This window comes from Mycosarcoma maydis, chromosome 9 (assembly GCF_000328475.2).
Source record: "Mycosarcoma maydis chromosome 9, whole genome shotgun sequence".
Taxonomy (NCBI): Eukaryota; Fungi; Basidiomycota; class Ustilaginomycetes; order Ustilaginales; genus Mycosarcoma; species Mycosarcoma maydis.
This window is the reverse complement of record NC_026486.1, coordinates 280,032-297,344: the sequence shown is the minus strand read 5'-3', so window position 1 is coordinate 297,344 and position 17,313 is coordinate 280,032. Positions and strand designations below refer to the sequence as shown.

Genomic DNA, 17,313 nt, shown 5'->3' with positions numbered 1-17,313 from the left:
CAATTGCAGTTGTGATTGCTTGAACTGTGTGATAGCTTCCGCTGGTCGAAGAAAGGGTGTTGAACTCGGCGCAGATGGCTGTGTCTCAAGCGCGGGACCGTTTGCTACCCCTGGCGCCTGCGACGGTAGCCTTCTTCTTGGGTGCGGCCCATGGATTATCGACGTCATCGATGTCCATCGGATTGGCTGCACTCTTTCCCTTTTTTGGCTGCTGCTGCTGCTGCTGGCTTTCGAGCAGGTGCTGCGATTCGATCAAGTTGTGCAGCAGTGCTTGGCGATGCTGCTGGTGTTGGAGGGCTGAATCGGCGGCACTGTGACGGGTTTCATCCATCCGTGATTGTAGACTTTGCAACACAGATACCGTGCAAGACTGCCAGTTCTGGAGTGATGCAACGATCTGATCCAGTTGGGGCGTGCTACTGCTGAGAGATGACAGCGCAGATAATGCTGGTGATGACATCAGAGAGGGATGCGGAACATCTCGACCTTGAACGTGGTGTATTTCGAATCTCGACTGTAGTTCGTTCAGCTTGCCTGAGATCAAGCCTGCATAGATAGTTTCGATGATGAGGTCCTCCAATTCCCTGCTGTTGTCCGGGGGGATACCGACGGCTTTGTGGAGTAATGCGTATGATAGAGCCTTGTGTTGACTCGCTAGAGATAGCAGCGTCAGCTGTCGAAGTTTCTGCAGCTCATCTCTGGACAGTTCTGGTACACAACCAGATCGATTCAGATGCACGTAATCGGTGTATGTGCCGTACGAGAAGAGACATAGTAGCTGATAGCCGGCCACAAGGTGTATTTCGGAAGACATCGACAGTTCCGCAACACCTGCTACGTCGAATAGCTCGCCAAAGAAGAAGACGCCAGGAGCAGAGACAGCTTGATGGATGAGATTCACTGCTGCTGCACCACGCGGCTTTGTAGATCGAGCGACGAGCAGCAGCGCTTCAAGGCGGTCCGTGGATGTCAAAGGCGCCGCCAGCACCGATGCTACTGCTGCCATGATGGGTTTCTCAATCCCAGAATGGGCAAACGAGATCGGAGGACGATACGAGATGACAGCGAGGAGCAGGTGTCAAGTGGAGGAGAGTGTGTTTCAGAAGCTGAGTGCACAACTGCATCATGCGTGATGGTCCGCGCGACATTCACAGATTCGTGATTCGTGATTCGTGATTTAACAAAACGTGGAACTCACTCGTGACTACGAACCACGCGTGACGATTAAAACGCCGAAATGTGAGATCGTGGAGGCTGAGTCGATTCTGCACTCTACTCGACGCGTCAGTCGCGACAGCTCAGCTTGGCCAGTCGCAGTCGCCACCAACACTCACAACTGAGAAAGGGGGGAAAATCGGTTGACAAACCAACACGCATAACCGCTCCACGGTGTCCAGCTTCGACGACCACCAACACCTCTAGACGCAGTGGCAGTTCGCAGCACTCCATCGAATACCAGACCATAGCTGCTGCTGCTCGCAAAACCACACAATGACCATTCCAAAATCTTCAACAGGACAGTCGTATCCGCCTGTACTCGACTACCGCATTGTGCAGCTCATCGGCGGAGGCGGTTTCAGCAAAGTGTTCCGTGCCGTCAACCCATCCTCCGAGTCTCATAGCGTTGCAGCCATCAAGGTCATCTCATATGCCCCGAACCGTTCCAACAAGTATCCGATCGACCGTCGAGCTTTGCAGAAGGAGGTGCAGGTACACTCTATTCTCAAACACCCCAACGTCCTCGAATTTCTCGGAGCTGTCGAACGCGGAGTGGACAAGAACGGAAATGCAGGCAAAGAAAAGGGTATCTTGATGGGTGAAGCTGTCGCCACTACCAAGGAATCCATCCGGGCTCGCGACAAGGAACGCCAACAGATGCTCAGCTCTCCCTCGCACGATCAAAACTACGTACCGGGTCTTTACATGGTGCTTGAACTCGGAGCTGGTGGCGATCTCTTTGACAAGATTGCGCCAGACTATGGTGTTGAAGAGGATCTCGCCCATTTCTACTTTCAGCAGCTGCTGGCAGGTCTGGAATACATCCACTCCCAAGGCGTCACGCACCGCGACATCAAGCCGGAAAACATGCTGCTCGATGCAGAGGGTAACCTCAAGATTGCCGACTTTGGCCTCTGCTCCGTTTACAAGTACAAAGGCAAGGAGCGAGAGCTGACGGGTGCATGTGGTTCTTTGCCTTACATTGCACCCGAGATGAACGGCAAACCGTATCGTGGTGAGCCTGTCGACGTGTGGAGCTCCGGCGTGGTGCTCTTCGCTATGCTCGTCGGCAGCACGCCTTGGGACGAGCCCACGTCCAGATCGCCCGAGTACAGCGCCTACCGCACTGGAAAGCTGTTTGAGTACGACCCATGGCCCAGGATTCCTCAGGACGCGCTGTCGCTGCTCAAAAAGATGATGCATCCCACTCCAGAGAAACGCATCACCTTTGAAGGCATTCGACGCCATCGCTGGTTCAAGCGTGCTAACGACCTCATGACGCAGAAGGGGAAATGCAACGACCCCGTCAATCTGGCAGAGAAACTCTTGCAGGGTCTTGCCGTCTCGGGCGACATCATAGTCGAAGTGAACGGGGCCGCAGCTGCTGCTGCACGTCGACTCGACCTTCACTCTGATGGTCAGCGAGCACAGGTACCTGAGAACGTGTCCTTGACTCAACCGGATGCAATTCTAACGAGCTCCTTTGACTTGGCAGCAAGGGCTGTCGCACGTGGCTGGGCGGACGATACAGGTCCTGGCGGAGGACTGCCTCTTCCTTCGTCAACTGCAATGCCTGCGTTTGCCAGCGACGACATGTCACGTCGCTTAGCCATGAGCCAGCACATTTCATCGCGTCGAGCCGAATTCTCTACCACCGCCAGTGGCTCGGGTTACGATATGGCCTTACCAGGCGCATCACAATTTACGCAAGCGCTCAATCACTTTACCCAATTTGAAGCGCTCACTCACGTTGCTGGTACCGGTAGTTCGCATCTGCGCTTCTCGCCCCATCTCACGCGTTTCTTTTCTTCGGCCTCTGCAGCAACGATTCTGGCGCTTATCATTGATGTGCTCGACAGACTCGCTGTTTTGAATGCACACCAAGCGATCGGCGATCAGGAAGAGCTAGAGCTGGAGGAAGCGTACAACTTTATGGCCGACGGAGAGCCCGAGACCACAGTTCCGAGCGACGACAGTTCTCGCCCGACTGGTGGCAGCAAGAGGCTTCTGATCGGATCTAGAGGCGCGCGTATTCGGCTGAAGACTATGGACAGGCGCAAGTGTGTCTTGCGAGGAGAAGTATACGTCGAGAACCTGGCTGCACCGGATAGTACGTCAGATTCGGCATCTGCACCGGATCGAAATGCAGCAAAGTGTCTGGTGGTGATGAAGAAAGGCAAAGGCGATCCATTGGAATGGCGGAGACTCTTCCGAGAGGTTTGCCGTCGCCCCGAGATCATGCAAACAATCATCTCGACGTGAGTCGTGTGCAAGGTGCCCACACGCTTTTTCTCATCACCGCCATCTCTGAAAGTCTCGCCCCTATCTGTAAAATCTGACCCATCTGTACTCTAGGATTCCCCTTTTCATCTCTCGTGCTCGTAATCGCAATGCATCACAACCACTTTCATCAACAATACTGCCGCCGCTGCATCCGCCAAAGCACTGGAAAGCAGAGCCAGTCTGCTGCTGCTCAGCATGAGGCAGAACAGGCAAGACGCTCGTCAAAAGATGTGCGTCAGATGCACCGTTGATGACGAGCAGGAATGGGGGAATACAGAACAAAGACACGAGCAGTCACGAGTCGTGAGTAGCAGACACAAGACATGAAACGTGAAAATCGGTAGCCGATGTTACGCCGAACGAGTTTACTTGAGTGCGTTTTGGTGCATGGTGTCACGTGTTTGGACGAGACTCACAAACTGAAAACGTGGATGTCAAGGCTGCCGATGCTCATCAAAACTGGCGAGAACTATCACGTAACTTATTGCATTCACGATTAATTAACGTTAGGGGCAAGAGACGTGAGAGGGCGCAGACAAGCACAGGCCAATTCACGACTGACAAGCGTGTAGGCGTGACGAGAGCTGCTCCACACTGCGCACATCACACCTGCGTGCTCACAGGCGGTGTGATTTTGAGTTGAGCGAATCGAATCGGCTTACAACCCAAGCACGAAGCGTGAAGCCTGGTTGCGCGCCATTCGTGATTGTCCAACACTCGCGACTCACGACAGCCTCGCTCACAATTGTCCCATCACACACGAATCGGTTCTGCGAGCATCAAAATCATAGCTGACGCATCATTACCTTGCGAGTGACACCTTCATTGAACCAGCACAACACAGAACCCTCCCTCTTTTCAGACACTCAGCAATCATGGGCGAAGAAGACATCGGAGAGGCTGTCCCCAAGGAGCAGCGACAGGGTTGGGGCCAATTCCTCAAGCAGATCGCCACATTCTCGGGCGATTTGTCCTCTCTCACCGCACCCTCGTTCATCCTGTCTCCCGTCTCGCTGGTCGAGTTCCCAGCCTACTGGGGTGAGCACCCGGATGAGTTTGCCAAGATCTCGACAGGGAAGGACGAGATCGAGCGCATGAACCTCGTGCTCAAGTGGTTCATCGGTACACTCAAGGGTCAATTTACTGCTCGTAACACTTCGATGGGCTCGGAAAAGAAGCCACTCAACCCGATCCTTGGCGAACTCTTCCTCGGCAAGTGGCCCGACAAGAACGATCGCGGTGAAACCACGCTCACTGCAGAGCAGGTTTCTCACCATCCTCCTGTCACCGCGTACCACATTGAGAACAGAAAGGCGGGTGTCACGCTCGAGGGTCACTGTGCGCAAAAGACGTCGTTCTCAGGACGCACGATCCAGGTCAAGCAGGTCGGACATGCCATCTTGCGCGTCAAGCTCGCCGGAAGCGACAAGGAGGAACTTTATCTCATCACACTTCCCAACCTGCTCATCGAGGGTCTCTGGTACGGTGCGCCGTACGTCGAATTGACGGGCAACTCGTACATCCAATCCACCACCTGTCTCCTAACCACACTGTCGTACACGGGCAAAGGCTACTTTTCGGGCAAGGCGCACTCGTTCAAGGCGACCATCGGCGCCGGAGGCAATGCACTCTACACGGTAGAGGGCGAGTGGGCTGGTGTCAGCAAGTACAAGGGCAAGTCGGTCTCGGGTGGCAGCAACGAACTGTTCTGGGATGCATCAACGCAGCGCGAAGAGGTCTCGGTGGAAGCGGTAGAGCAACAGGGAGAGATGGAGAGTCGTAAAGTGTGGAAGACGGTAGCCCACGGTATCCGCTCTGGAGATTTTGAAACGGCTTCCAAGGACAAGGCGAGGATCGAGAATGCGCAGAGGCAGAAGAGGAAGGATGAGGCGGCTGCAGGCACGCCACATCAGCTCGAGCGCTTTGTTCACCTCGACAATGATCAGGAATACTCGCAACTGGCTGCCATGTTCAAGGGTCAGCCTGCTACAGAGGATGGATACCGCAGCAAGCCTCGCGTTCATTAGACTTCCAATGTAGTCCATGCCGCCGAGCGCTTGTTTACATGGCGCATCGCGACTTGTCGCCGAATGCTCGCTGCGCTGCCAGACCAACGCTCATTTGTACAGCCTGTTCTTGATCGTATTGATACTAGTTCAGAAGCACCACTTGGAAGAAAGCGACTGTGCGTATCCTCTTTTGGCTCAAGATGCGTGACGTCTTGTCGTGAGTGTGTAGCTGGCCAGAGATATGCGCTGTGCTGCGCCGAGTTACGCTGCGCTGTTGATTCGATCTTTGATCTTGACGATTCACACAGAATTTGCAAGTACGATTCTGATTGTGTGGTGCGTCGAAAATCGAAATTCGTGGTTTTGTCGGTGCTTGTAGCGTATCGCCTCCACATGGACGATGGCTGAGTAGCGGCGAGGATTCGTGGTTCACAATTTATGATTCTCGATTCACGATTCACGATTGATTCGGTTGGCGATTTTGAGTCGCGAGTGTTGTTCTTGTCAACGTGAAGGTGAAACTCGTGACTGTTGGTTGCTTGTTCACCGCATCGACACGAGGCATCATAAGCAGCGTGAGATGAGGGGCTGACACTGTTAGCTCTTCTGTCGACAGGCTGCGCACAAACGCCTAGAACCCGGAACGACGGCACTTGAACGAAAAGTACTACCGTATCCGGCCGATCAGGATGAGCGTCCTTCTCGAGACGTCGCTAGGTGACATTGTGATCGACCTTCACACAGAGCTCGCGCCACGCTCATGCACCAACTTTCTCAAGCTCTGTTCGAAGCACTACTACAAACTCAACGCGTTCTTCCGCGTCGAAAAGGACTTTCTGGCTCAGACGGGCGATCCGAGCAATACAGGCAAAGGAGGAGCTAGCATCTGGTCGCAACTACCATCGACATCACAGGACAGCTCGACGAGCACGTATTTCACACCAGAGTCTTCGGATGGTCAGCTCAAGCATTTGAAAAAGGGGACGGTATCGTTTGCATGTTTTCGCAAGCACGTCCAGGGAGCAGATGAGGACGGTGAGGGTGGCTCATGCGAGCTGCTTGCCGGGTCGCAGTTCTTCGTAACGTTGAAAGACGAACTGGATTATCTTGATGGAAGGCATGCTCCGTTTGGTATGGTCGTCGAAGGACACGAACCAGGTGGGACGCTCGACAAGATTAATCACGCCTTCACAGACGACCAGAAGCGACCGCTCAGAGATATTCGTATCCGACACGTTGTTGTTCTCGAAGACCCGTTCGCTGACCCGGACGGATTTTGTGCCCCATCCCGATCGCCTTCACCAACGCCTTGCCAGGTTCGCGCTCTTCGCCTCGCCGACGATGAAGATGTTCACTCGGACGTCGATCCCGCTTCGAAAGAAGAAATGCGCCGCAACGCCGACACCAACGCTGCCGCGCTCACACTCGAAATGGTCGGTGATCTACCTTTCGCCGAAATTCGCCCTCCCGAAAACATCCTCTTCGTCTGCAAGCTCAATCCTGTCACCCGCAGCGACGATCTAGAGCTCATCTTCTCGCGGTTCGGCAAGATCTTATCGTGCGAAGTGATCAAGGACAAAAAAACCGGAGATTCGTTGCAATACGCGTTTATCGAGTTTGATAAAAAGGACGATGCGGAGAGGGCGTACTTCAAGATGCAGAATGTGCTCGTGGACGATCGAAGGATCTGGGTGGATTTCTCGCAGAGTGTAAGTCGATTGCATGGCGATTGGGTGAAAAAGAGGAATGCCGGGAGCGACGCGCCGAGAGCGCATTACCAATCGGGTGCGGATGAACAAAGCGTCGACTCGTACAGACCAAACGCAGGTGGATATCAGAAGCGAGGTGATGATCGACGGCACGATCGACGCGACCAGCCTACAGCTAGAGGGGACACAAGCTCTTGGCATAGCCGACAAGACAGCGAGCGGAGCTACAGAGAAAGCAACGACGACACAAGAGACCGGTCGAACAAAAGGTCGAGACGCCATCACGACGATGTACCCCAGCAAAGCCGCTCACGATCCGAACGTCATGATTCACACCGCGATCACGAGCGTCATCACCTCAGTCGACATGTTAGACCTTCGGACGAAGGCGAGTCGAAATGTCGTTACGAAGCGCATTCCCATACAAGACACGACGAGCATACCAGGCGTCACGACAGCAGTTCAACCGCAGCTCGTCGAGACGAGGACAGAAGATCTGAGCGTTCACGCCATGATCGTGATCGTGATCGTGATCGTGATCGTGATCGTGATCGTGAACGCGAACATCGACGCAGGACTGAGGACAGACGGCGACATGATGATCGCCAACGTTCCCGTGATGGTTCACGCCGGTGATGCTTCAGCTGCATCATCGATTTTAGCATACTATTTCCAAGCTTATTTGTGTTTGTTCTATCTTGGCATCTCGACATGGTTACAGTGACGAGTATGCTTTCATGGGTTTGTGTGAGAAGAAAACGGTTGAGCGTGGTGGTGAGCTGCGCGTTGAGACCTGCTTTTTGCGTGTTGTCGACCGCGTGCCTGTGCGAGCGGGACGAAATCACGAATGCAGAATCACAATCGTGCTCGGACCAAATCACGAATTCACAATTGTTACACATTCTCGTGATTAACTTAACTTAATCGTGAATCTTTTGTATCGTTCGCAAATCCCGTTCACGATTCACGATTCACGATTCACGATTTACGATTAGGAAGTGGTGAGCGACACTCGTGACTGTTGGTTGGTCGCGCCAGCTCGAATCTTGTTCTGTCGCTCAACTATCATCATATCCACCGTCGACGCTCGTCCTCCCAAAGTGCAGATCCGGGGTGTAGCACGCAATGCGACCGACATGAACGCTTCACCCCATAGCAAACCGAGCGCGGCGTTGGCGCCCTCACCCACAGCCGCATTTTTCCCCAGCACATCGCGCGTCTACACCTCCAAGGCCGCTACGGTCGTCGACGATGACGAAGCGCTCGACGAGATCCGCCGCTATGAATCCTTCTCCACCGTCGACTGGGTCGTCGATAACACGCGCGAACGAAATCGTCTTGCTCGAGAACGACAAGCCGCCTCTGCGCACTTTGTTTCTTCTTCTTCCAACGCGCACCTCGGCAACGCAGACGCTGCTTGGGGCCACATTGGATTTGGAAGAGGCGGTGTTCCACCGAGGTGGTGGTCCAGAGGTCCCTGGGGCAGAAGAGCTTGGTTGGTTTGGGGCATCGTCAAGAGCGCCTCGTCAGCATTTACGGATAGCGGCGTGATCGTGCTCGTCGGCATCCTCATTGGTCTTAACATGGGCGTGATTAGCTTGGCAACAGAGTGGGCTTCGGATCTCAAGCAAGGTTATTGCAGTTCCGGCTGGTGGCTCAACCAGAAGTTCTGTTGTTGGGAGATGATGGATCAAGCTGGACCGGGTGGTGCACCTCTTCCAGCTGCTGCAAAGGCGTTGGCCACAGCGACTGTCACCGTCACCGCTTCAATCGGTGCGGCTGCAGCAGCAACCGACTCTGCACCGATTCTCCCAGCAACACCAGCGGCGACTCCGACGGCGGCGATTCGAGCCGTAGCACAAGAGGCCTACAACCTCACAATTCGCGCGATTCCCGATCACCAACTCTGGTCGCGATCCGCTCAAGACGTGATTCAAGATGGATTCGGCACCGGTCTACGACTGCTGTCCAGAGCTGAAGGCGCAGCTTCTGGCGCAGGCGACCTGAGCGAAACCTGCACCGACTGGGTCCGCTGGTCGAAATGGTCGTTTCCGGCGTGGATCATCTATATGCTGTTTGCGGGTCTACTCTCGTTTATCTGCGCGCACCTGGTCAAATCTTTCGCTCCGTACGCAGCTGGAAGCGGCATTTCGGAGATCAAATGCATCCTCGCCGGATTTGTCATCAACGGTTACCTCGGCTTTTGGACACTGGCGATCAAGAGTCTCACGCTTCCTCTGGCTATTGCGTCTGGGCTGAGCGTTGGTAAGGAAGGACCTGCGGTTCACGTGGCGTGTTGCATTGGAAACGTGGTAGCTAGCTTTTTCAGGTCGTTCAATCGCAGTCAGGCCAAGATGCGCGAGCTGCTGACAGCGTCTTCGGCTGCAGGTGTTGCAGTGGCGTTCGGATCTCCGATCGGCGGAGTGCTATTTTCACTGGAAGAGATGGCGTACAACTTCCCGGCTAGCACCATGTGGCGTTCGTTCCTCTGTGCGCTGGCTGCTACGGTGACGCTCTCGTTCATGAATCCTTTCCGAACGGGCAAATTGGTGCTGTTCCAGGTGTCGTACGATCGAGACTGGCATTACTTTGAGATCATGTTTTACATTCTCATCGGCATCTTTGGCGGCTTGTACGGTGCGTTTGTGATCAAGTACAACTTGCAGGTGCAATCGTTTCGAAGGAGCTACTTGGTCAAGCACGGCGTGAGCGAGGTGGTGGTGCTGGCGACACTAACAGCCTTTGTTGGGTACGCCAACAAATTCCTACGCATCGACATGACCGAGTCGCTTGAAATCCTCTTCCGTGAATGCGAAGGTGGAGGCGACTACGACAATCTCTGTCAGAGCTGGGCACAGTGGCGTATGGTCAACTCGCTTCTGCTGGCCACAGTGCTACGCACGGCGCTCGTCATCGTCTCGTACGGCTGCAAGGTGCCCGCTGGAATCTTTGTACCTTCCATGGCGATCGGCGCTACGTTTGGCCGCATGGTAGGCATCCTCGTCAAGGCGCTCTACAACGCGTTTCCGCACTGGTCGCTCTTCTCGGCGTGCCAACCAGACGTGCCGTGCATCACACCGGGAACGTATGCATTCCTGGGTGCAGCAGCTGCGCTCGCCGGTGTCACCCGAATCACTGTCGCCGTCGTCGTCATCATGTTCGAACTGACAGGTGCGCTCACCTACATCCTACCCACCATGATCGTCGTCGGCATCACAAAGGGTGTCGCAGACTGGTTCTCGAGAGGAGGCATTGCCGAGCAGATGATCAAGTTCTCCGGCTACCCTTTTCTCGACAAGGACGACCATAATTTTGGCATTCCGGTGGCGGATGTGATGCGTGTTTGTCCGCAGGTGTTGTTTGCCTCGGGGATGAAGTTGAGCGAGCTCGAGGGCAAGTTGGCCGATGGAAGCTATAAGGGATTCCCGCTGGTGCTGGCCAAGCACGATGCGACGCTGTTGGGATATGTTGGCAAGGTGGAGTTGCGGTATGCGATCGGGAAGGCTAGAAGGGCACGCGCTTTGGATGGTGATACATTGTGCCTGTTCAGCGTCGGGCCTAATGCTCTTGACAGAGCAGACGGCGTGGAGTCAAGCGCACATGGCGCACAACAACAGCAGCCGGATTTGCTGAGCGTAGCCTCATTGCCCACAACGGCAGCTGCAGACCGTGCTGTTCGAGAAGACATGCTGAGCCGGTTCAGCGGTGCTACTGGTGCCGGATCTGCATCGGGGCTCGGTAGCACGAGCGCGACAGGCGTAGCGAGCCAGCGTCGACACGAATCCGAATCGCTCATTGGCCAACTCGACGTCGAAGACGACCGTTCCTCGGCACCATCGTACCGCAGCAGAGTGGATGCTGGCGACAACATGTCGAGCTCGTCTGACGACGATGCGGTCGTGGGCAATGCAGGAGGCGGGGTTGACGGCGAGTCCGATCTCGACAAGCTCGAATTGGGCGGTTGGATCGACCCAACTCCGCTTATTGTTCAACCTGGCATGCCGCTGGAGACGGTGATGGACATGTTCAAGAACCTGGGTCCACGCGTGATATTGGTGGTCGAGTATGGTCGGCTTTCGGGACTGGTGACGGTGAAAGATGTGTTGAAACGCATCGCCATGCAGGAGAAAGCCGAGGCTGCTGCCAGGACAGCAGCTGCGGCGGGGTTGCCGATGAGCGGCTCGGCGAACAGTTTCACTGGTGAAGGTGCAGGAGCTGGAGGAGGCGAGCTCGAAGCTCTGCTGAAAGAAGCGTATGAATGGGCGCAGGAGAAGTGGGCGTTGATCTCGCCGCGTATCGAGCGAATCAGCGCGAGAAGAGCGAGCGCGTCGCGTGGCGGTGCGCCGGGATCGCAGGCTGGACAGGCGAGGTATTCGCATCTGAGAGAGAGCACCGAGGATAGGTACGACGATTCTGATGCAGTCGCAGAGGACATGCCAATGCACTCGACTCGGCAGACGAGCGCGACGAAAAACACGCGCTCGGAACATCATCAGTTTGTCTTGGGTGCACAAGACGATGATGACGAGTGATCGCGTAAATCTCGTACGTGCAACACCACTGCGTGTTAGTGTATCGTGTATGTTGTAGATTCTTGTGTCTCATTGGGTTCATGTCAAGCACCGATTGCTACTTTTCAGCATTCGTGATGGATGTCGTATGTGCCGAGTGCACGACAGAGTGTCACTCCAAAGGGTGTTTTCAGCTGGGGCTCGGGCGAGTGTGTGATGGTCAAGAAAGATGCCGATAGAATTTGGATAGTGCGAGTGTGATGACATGGAAAGAGGGCTTGGCTGGACGATGCCAGTCCAAGTTGGGCGTTGCAGGCGTGTGCAGGCGTGCGATTATGGTCAGCGCAGCTTCTTGTCCTCGAAGAAGCCTCTAAGATGTCTCAATTGCCAGACGCATGCGCCAAGGAGGGTTACGAGCTGGAGACTGCTCCACCACATGGCTCTGGAATTGGTCAATTCGGAGAGGTCTCTGAACTGTGACTCTCTCTCCCTCTGGTACTGCTGTTCCTTTCTGATATCTCTCAGCTTTGCATTGAGGTCTCTGACCCTCTGTGCGAGATCCTGGACGTGGCTCTTGTCCTTGTGGGAGTTGTCCGGTTTGGCGTCGCCGATGACAATGTCGAGATGCATTCGCACTTGGACGGCGGTGCGACCGTCGAATTTGGCCTGCATACAGATGCGGTGATCGCCGGCTTCGTGGGAGGTGAATGCGAACTTGCCCTCGGGCGGACCCCGGGACGAGGTGACGACGTGGTCGTCTTTGACTTCTCGAACAGTAACGTGAACACCCATGTCGTCCTTGACAACGAAACGTTGCAGAGTGGTGTCCCACTCTTCGGTCATGTAGTGCCCCACGACGACTGTGTCATTGGGAAGCTCTTCCAGAAAACATTTCGGAACATCGGGTTCGAGGTAGAAGTAGAGCGCGGTTGCGGAGCGCGCGAGGACAAGAAGCGTGGTGAGGAGCACAAGTATAGGTGCACGGCCAAACATGATGACTGTGTGTGTGTGCCGCGGTGGCGCTTCCGTGTCGGCTTGCGTGGTTGATGTGGTGCTTCTTGTAGGGCACACGTCTGCTTGAGATGTCAGATACGATGAATTGGTTCGCTCTCTTGGAAGCGTGTCGTGTAGACTGTCGTACGACGTCCAACACTCTGCACGCGTATTCAGTGAGCTTTGACTCCGAGTATGTGATTCGCGCCAGTTCGTTGTGCAGTCGCGTTTGTCGTTGCCTCCGTCCCTCGGCAGTTGTTGCGATGAACGTCGGATCACTTCGGTGATCAGGTGTGATGTCGAGCGTGTCAAGGGGCGTTGAAGTGTAGCTTTTCTGGGCGAGCGTCGACGTGGAGCCGAACCGTGCTTTCGATCCGCGGTTGGAAGAACACTCACACTCATTTCCCAAGCCAGATGCCGCTGAGACCCTCACGACTGCTGGCACATGCCATGTCACGTGAGAGCTGAGAGCTCGTGGCTCTCGTTTTCTCTCTCTTTTTCGCGGTGTAACAAGGATGGATCGCGCCCGTGCACGTTGCGACTTGTCCTCTTTCGACCTTGCCCTGCTTCGTTGTGGTTCCTGCGCTTGATGGCTACGCGTTGTATTCAGGCTGTCTGCTCATGCAGTTACGACAGAACAACTGTGTTCGAATTGTCGGTATAGCCCAACACCGTATAACTAGGACCAAGAAAGCAAGAAATACGAATGAACGCGTTTCACATACTCAACTCGCTCTGAAAAGGTGGTGCTGAAAAGCCATATTAAAATGCAGCATCGGTGATACTGCCCGATCAACTGAACCGCCCTCGAAACAGGCGTGAGTTGTGAGCCGCGCGGTAGCTCGATGTACGATGTAAGATCGACGAGTGCGTTACTGGGACTGGAAATCCGAACATGACATCACGGGGAGCCTGCACAGGCAGTTTTTAGGGAGAGGCGCAAGTGTCTCAGACACACCTGACTCGCACTAAGTTTAGTGACTGATCGCGCACGAAGGCTGTCGCTGGGTTTGCGCCATCGGCGACTTGATTCTAGCACAGCTTGGATTTACGAGCGTGCTGATTGGCGTCGCCAACAAGATTCACGATTCTGGGCGACACAGGTTCTCGCACAGCTGAAGAATATGCAACTTGGTGTGCTTCGCGGCCAAGAGGCTTGGCGTTATAAATAGGGTCACATTCGCGATTGCCACCGATACGAAGGGGGCACGGTTTGATGATAGTTTGCGAACTCATACTCGTGACTCTGCCAGGATGAGGTTGTCGACATGGCAAAGGCAGAGATACACTATGAACACGGGCGGCCAAGTCTAGACCACCGATGTAAGGCGTTCTCGGTAGCGGTCATCATCGGTGCCATTAGACGTGATGCCAGATGTTACCCCTAAGAGACAGGAACGCCCACCTCTCGATCGAGGTCAGCCTCTCAAGGGTTAGCGTGGGGGTTGGACTCTTTGAATACGCCATTCGTACCTTGCGTGGAGCTGTGCCAGCCAAATACAAGATACACGGTGGGCCACGCAACAGAAGAGGTGACGCCTTCCACCTTGTGGGCTGAAAGAATCCATCATGGCGGTGCACTAAAAAGCAGCGTGTCGCAAACACGCAGTGTCGTTCGAAGCGCTCGCCAGCGGCCAAAAAAAGGAGAAAAAAAAAGGAAAAAAAAAAGAGAAAAAAAAACGAGACTGACAATCTTATGCATCTGCCGGTGAAACTGTGCGGAGGTTGAATTACAACTCAGGACTGTGAAAAAAACATGACTCCAAGACTCTACCTCTGGACCAAAAAACACGAGAACAGCAGGCACAGACATGCCGGCGGCACCCAAGTTCCGCAAATCACAAAAGTGAGTCGATGCCGGATGCTCGGTCACTCGAAAGCGGATGCTTACATGGTTATCGGAGGAGGACAAGCCGTGCGACGAATCTTGAGCGCCGCATCGGTTCTTCTGTCATCTGTGCACTGTCAAAGGACATGGGCGTTGTGCCTCAAGAACAGCGGACAAGGCGAGCTGAATACGAGACGCTGGCCGAGTCAGAGCATGCGTGATTCGTATCAGCTCGAACCAAGGATTGCGCCTCGAGCGTGCTGGGTGAAACGTCACAGTAAACGTGCACGACGATACAGTCAGGTTGCATGGAGGACGAGATCATGCTCGCAATTGTGAATGTGTCGAGCGGCTGGTCAAGCGAGGTGAGCATCGGATCGTATCGTGTTGCTGTTTACGCCTCGAGATTCCCATTCTAGATTGACCATGCAAAATTCACGATTCACAATTCACGATTCACAATTCACAATTCACGATTGCTGTGACAAAGTGGGACAACGAGTGCGTCAGTGGACCAGGGTTTGTGCACTTTGCCGAGCTGGAGCACAGCGCTCACAACGGGGCTGTACAGTACGCACCACACGATTACGGCTCAAAGGGTCCTCTTGCGCTGCTCGAGCTTCTGTGCAAAAGGGATGGAAAAGATGTGATTCCGATTGCAATTTGCATTCAGATTTGCAACCACGCCAGAGTTACTGTAAGTTAGCAATGACGAATTGTGAATTGTGAATCGTAAAGCGTAGATTGTAATTCTAAATCGCTCTCGAGAGGTTGGTTTGCAAATGGAAAGCAAGCTACATGGGGAGCCACGAATTTCGGATCAAGAAATCCGATTTTGTATTTGTGCCGCCGCCACGATCTGCGCGAAAGCGGAGGCTGGACGCCTGTGCCGATCGCAGCCACCTGTAAGCGACCACCACTGACCGAAAAATGTCCACCGAGCCGAGAAACACCAGGTTGCGCCTCTAACTTAGCTCATGACGCTGCGACGTGGTGTCGGTGCAACTATGACTTTTGGAGTAACGTAGCATGTCCTTTTTTCAGCACACAGTTGGATTGGTCCATGCAGCGCCAAAGCGGAACACGGAAAACGCTCGGCTTTGCATTTGTGATCGCCAAGAGACGCGTCAAAGACGCGAAAGAAGAATCAAGCTGGCGAGCCGAGCAAGTTGCCCAACTAGTCAAGTTTGATCACATAACGCAGCACGAGGAGGATGGGTTGGTTTCAAAATGCGCTCTGGCTGGTGGTCGATAACGGAACGGAAGGCGCGACAGCAGTCGCTTTGAGTTGTTCAATTTTGAATCACTACTGTATACGAAACAATCACTATTTGGATTGATTAGTGATTGCGTCATTACCATAATCACGTATGTGTGATTCGTGATTGCAATGCAATGCAACGCTTTGAACTTGAGCTTGCGGCCCGTCCGCTGATATTCACAATCTGCGCGCGGCTCGACTGGCCGGCATGAAGAGGGAAGACTGCATGTGACGGTACAACGCGTCGATCCTTACAATGCCCCTCGTCACTTGCGATCACGAATCACGAATCACAATGTGAGTGCATTAACTTGACTTATTATGAACGAACTTTTCTTTCTTTTTGCTCTTGTCTTGTTCTTTACTCACGTCTCCCGATGGACCTCGTATTTTCGGATGCAGTCTCGAGTTGCTCTTGTCTTTGCTGTCGGTGGAGTGGGTCGGCGATTGATTTTGGACTGTTCTTCGAATGCAGTATGTGCGTAAGTGCAAGATACGGGCTGAGTTGAATTTCGGACGAGCATGTCTTTGATGTGTGCTGCGTGCAAGTCGTGAGTTTGGTTTCTTCTTTATCATGTCGATCGGATAGGAAACCTAACTTAAAGCCAAGTCACGAAACGGACGGATGAAGCTCTCTTGGCTTGTGCTGTTACACTGCCTTGCAGCCACTTGCCTCGCCACATCTCATCTCATCTCGCACGCAAACTACAGTTGGGTTGGCGCCTCCTACACTCGCTCACGATGCAGCCATACAAAAGTCGCCGTCGCTAGCTCGCTATCTCGTGTTATTCTGGTTTGATTTATTTTCCAAGATATACTATAAAATAAAAATGGCAAGCTCGGTTGCAAGGTTGACAGGCGATGATGCGTCGCTGAAATGCGGCTGTGGGCTTACGATCGTTGCAGATGGTTGCACCCTTCCCCCTCCGCTCCCCTTTCCCCTTTCCCCTTTCCCCTTTCACCGTTTGCGCTCGGCTTGTTGGATGGGTTTCATGATTCAGCTGCGCGCGGTGAGTAGCAAAGCACCTTTGATTCACAACTCGCTCAGTTTGTGAATCTGTGAATCCTTCCCCGGCCAAAGATTCTCGTCGCCCTATGCTGCTTTGACTCGGACTGCTTTCTGCTGCTCCTCACACATTCTTGCTGATCCATAACCCGTATCCAACCAGCCGACCAACCAGCCAGCCAGCCAGCCAGCCATCTCCACCTTTGCTCGCTGAGCTGCTTACGCTCATCGATCTTCCATCCATCCATTCGACCCCCTCTTGCTCTCGTCAGATCTCACCTGCGCTCCTAACATCTTATCACACCTTGATTCCGTCGTTCGCCTCCTTTCAACCACATTCGAGTCCACCTTGCTCGTGTGCTCTTTCCATACCCATCGCCCTGCGTCATCTCGCTATAGACTCTTTGACACCCTGGCATCCTCCTCTACACGATCCACGACTGCCACGCCTCAGCATCCCATCCTTTTGCGCATCACTCGCAACTGCTAGCTACA

At 54.0% G+C, this 17,313-nt stretch overlaps 7 protein-coding genes across 7 annotated transcripts; 5 read left to right on the top strand and 2 right to left on the bottom strand.

Annotated features, from left to right (window-relative positions):
• Positions 1 to 85: 85 nt before the first annotated feature.
• UMAG_03491 (uncharacterized protein) lies at positions 86 to 1,006 on the bottom strand (the record flags this gene model as incomplete). The annotated part of the gene is made up of 1 exon (XM_011391639.1): positions 86 to 1,006. One exon carries the CDS (start codon positions 1,004 to 1,006, stop codon positions 86 to 88), a length of 921 nt encoding a protein of 306 aa, XP_011389941.1.
• Positions 1,007 to 1,491: 485 nt separating this feature from the next.
• Positions 1,492 to 3,480, top strand: UMAG_11087 (uncharacterized protein; the record flags this gene model as incomplete). Its single annotated transcript, XM_011391792.1, has 1 exon — positions 1,492 to 3,480. The coding sequence occupies one exon, from the start codon at positions 1,492 to 1,494 to the stop codon at positions 3,478 to 3,480; it is 1,989 nt and encodes a 662-aa protein (XP_011390094.1).
• An 896-nt stretch (positions 3,481 to 4,376) lies between these two features.
• UMAG_11086 (uncharacterized protein) lies at positions 4,377 to 5,528 on the top strand (the record flags this gene model as incomplete). Its single annotated transcript, XM_011391791.1, has 1 exon — positions 4,377 to 5,528. The coding sequence occupies one exon, from the start codon at positions 4,377 to 4,379 to the stop codon at positions 5,526 to 5,528; it is 1,152 nt and encodes a 383-aa protein (XP_011390093.1).
• Positions 5,529 to 6,199: 671 nt separating this feature from the next.
• Positions 6,200 to 7,855, top strand: UMAG_11085 (uncharacterized protein; the record flags this gene model as incomplete). Its single annotated transcript, XM_011391790.1, has 1 exon — positions 6,200 to 7,855. One exon carries the CDS (start codon positions 6,200 to 6,202, stop codon positions 7,853 to 7,855), a length of 1,656 nt encoding a protein of 551 aa, XP_011390092.1.
• A 500-nt stretch (positions 7,856 to 8,355) lies between these two features.
• On the top strand, positions 8,356 to 11,751 carry UMAG_11084 (putative voltage-gated chloride channel (clc-a); the record flags this gene model as incomplete). Its single annotated transcript, XM_011391789.1, has 1 exon — positions 8,356 to 11,751. One exon carries the CDS (start codon positions 8,356 to 8,358, stop codon positions 11,749 to 11,751), a length of 3,396 nt encoding a protein of 1,131 aa, XP_011390091.1.
• Positions 11,752 to 12,069: 318 nt separating this feature from the next.
• On the bottom strand, positions 12,070 to 12,723 carry UMAG_11083 (uncharacterized protein; the record flags this gene model as incomplete). The annotated part of the gene is made up of 1 exon (XM_011391788.1): positions 12,070 to 12,723. The coding sequence occupies one exon, from the start codon at positions 12,721 to 12,723 to the stop codon at positions 12,070 to 12,072; it is 654 nt and encodes a 217-aa protein (XP_011390090.1).
• Positions 12,724 to 14,479: 1,756 nt separating this feature from the next.
• UMAG_11082 (uncharacterized protein) lies at positions 14,480 to 15,806 on the top strand (the record flags this gene model as incomplete). Its single annotated transcript, XM_011391787.1, has 3 exons — positions 14,480 to 14,569; positions 15,042 to 15,248; positions 15,342 to 15,806. The coding sequence occupies 3 exons, from the start codon at positions 14,480 to 14,482 to the stop codon at positions 15,804 to 15,806; spliced, it is 762 nt and encodes a 253-aa protein (XP_011390089.1).
• Between the last annotated feature and the right edge of the window lie 1,507 nt (positions 15,807 to 17,313).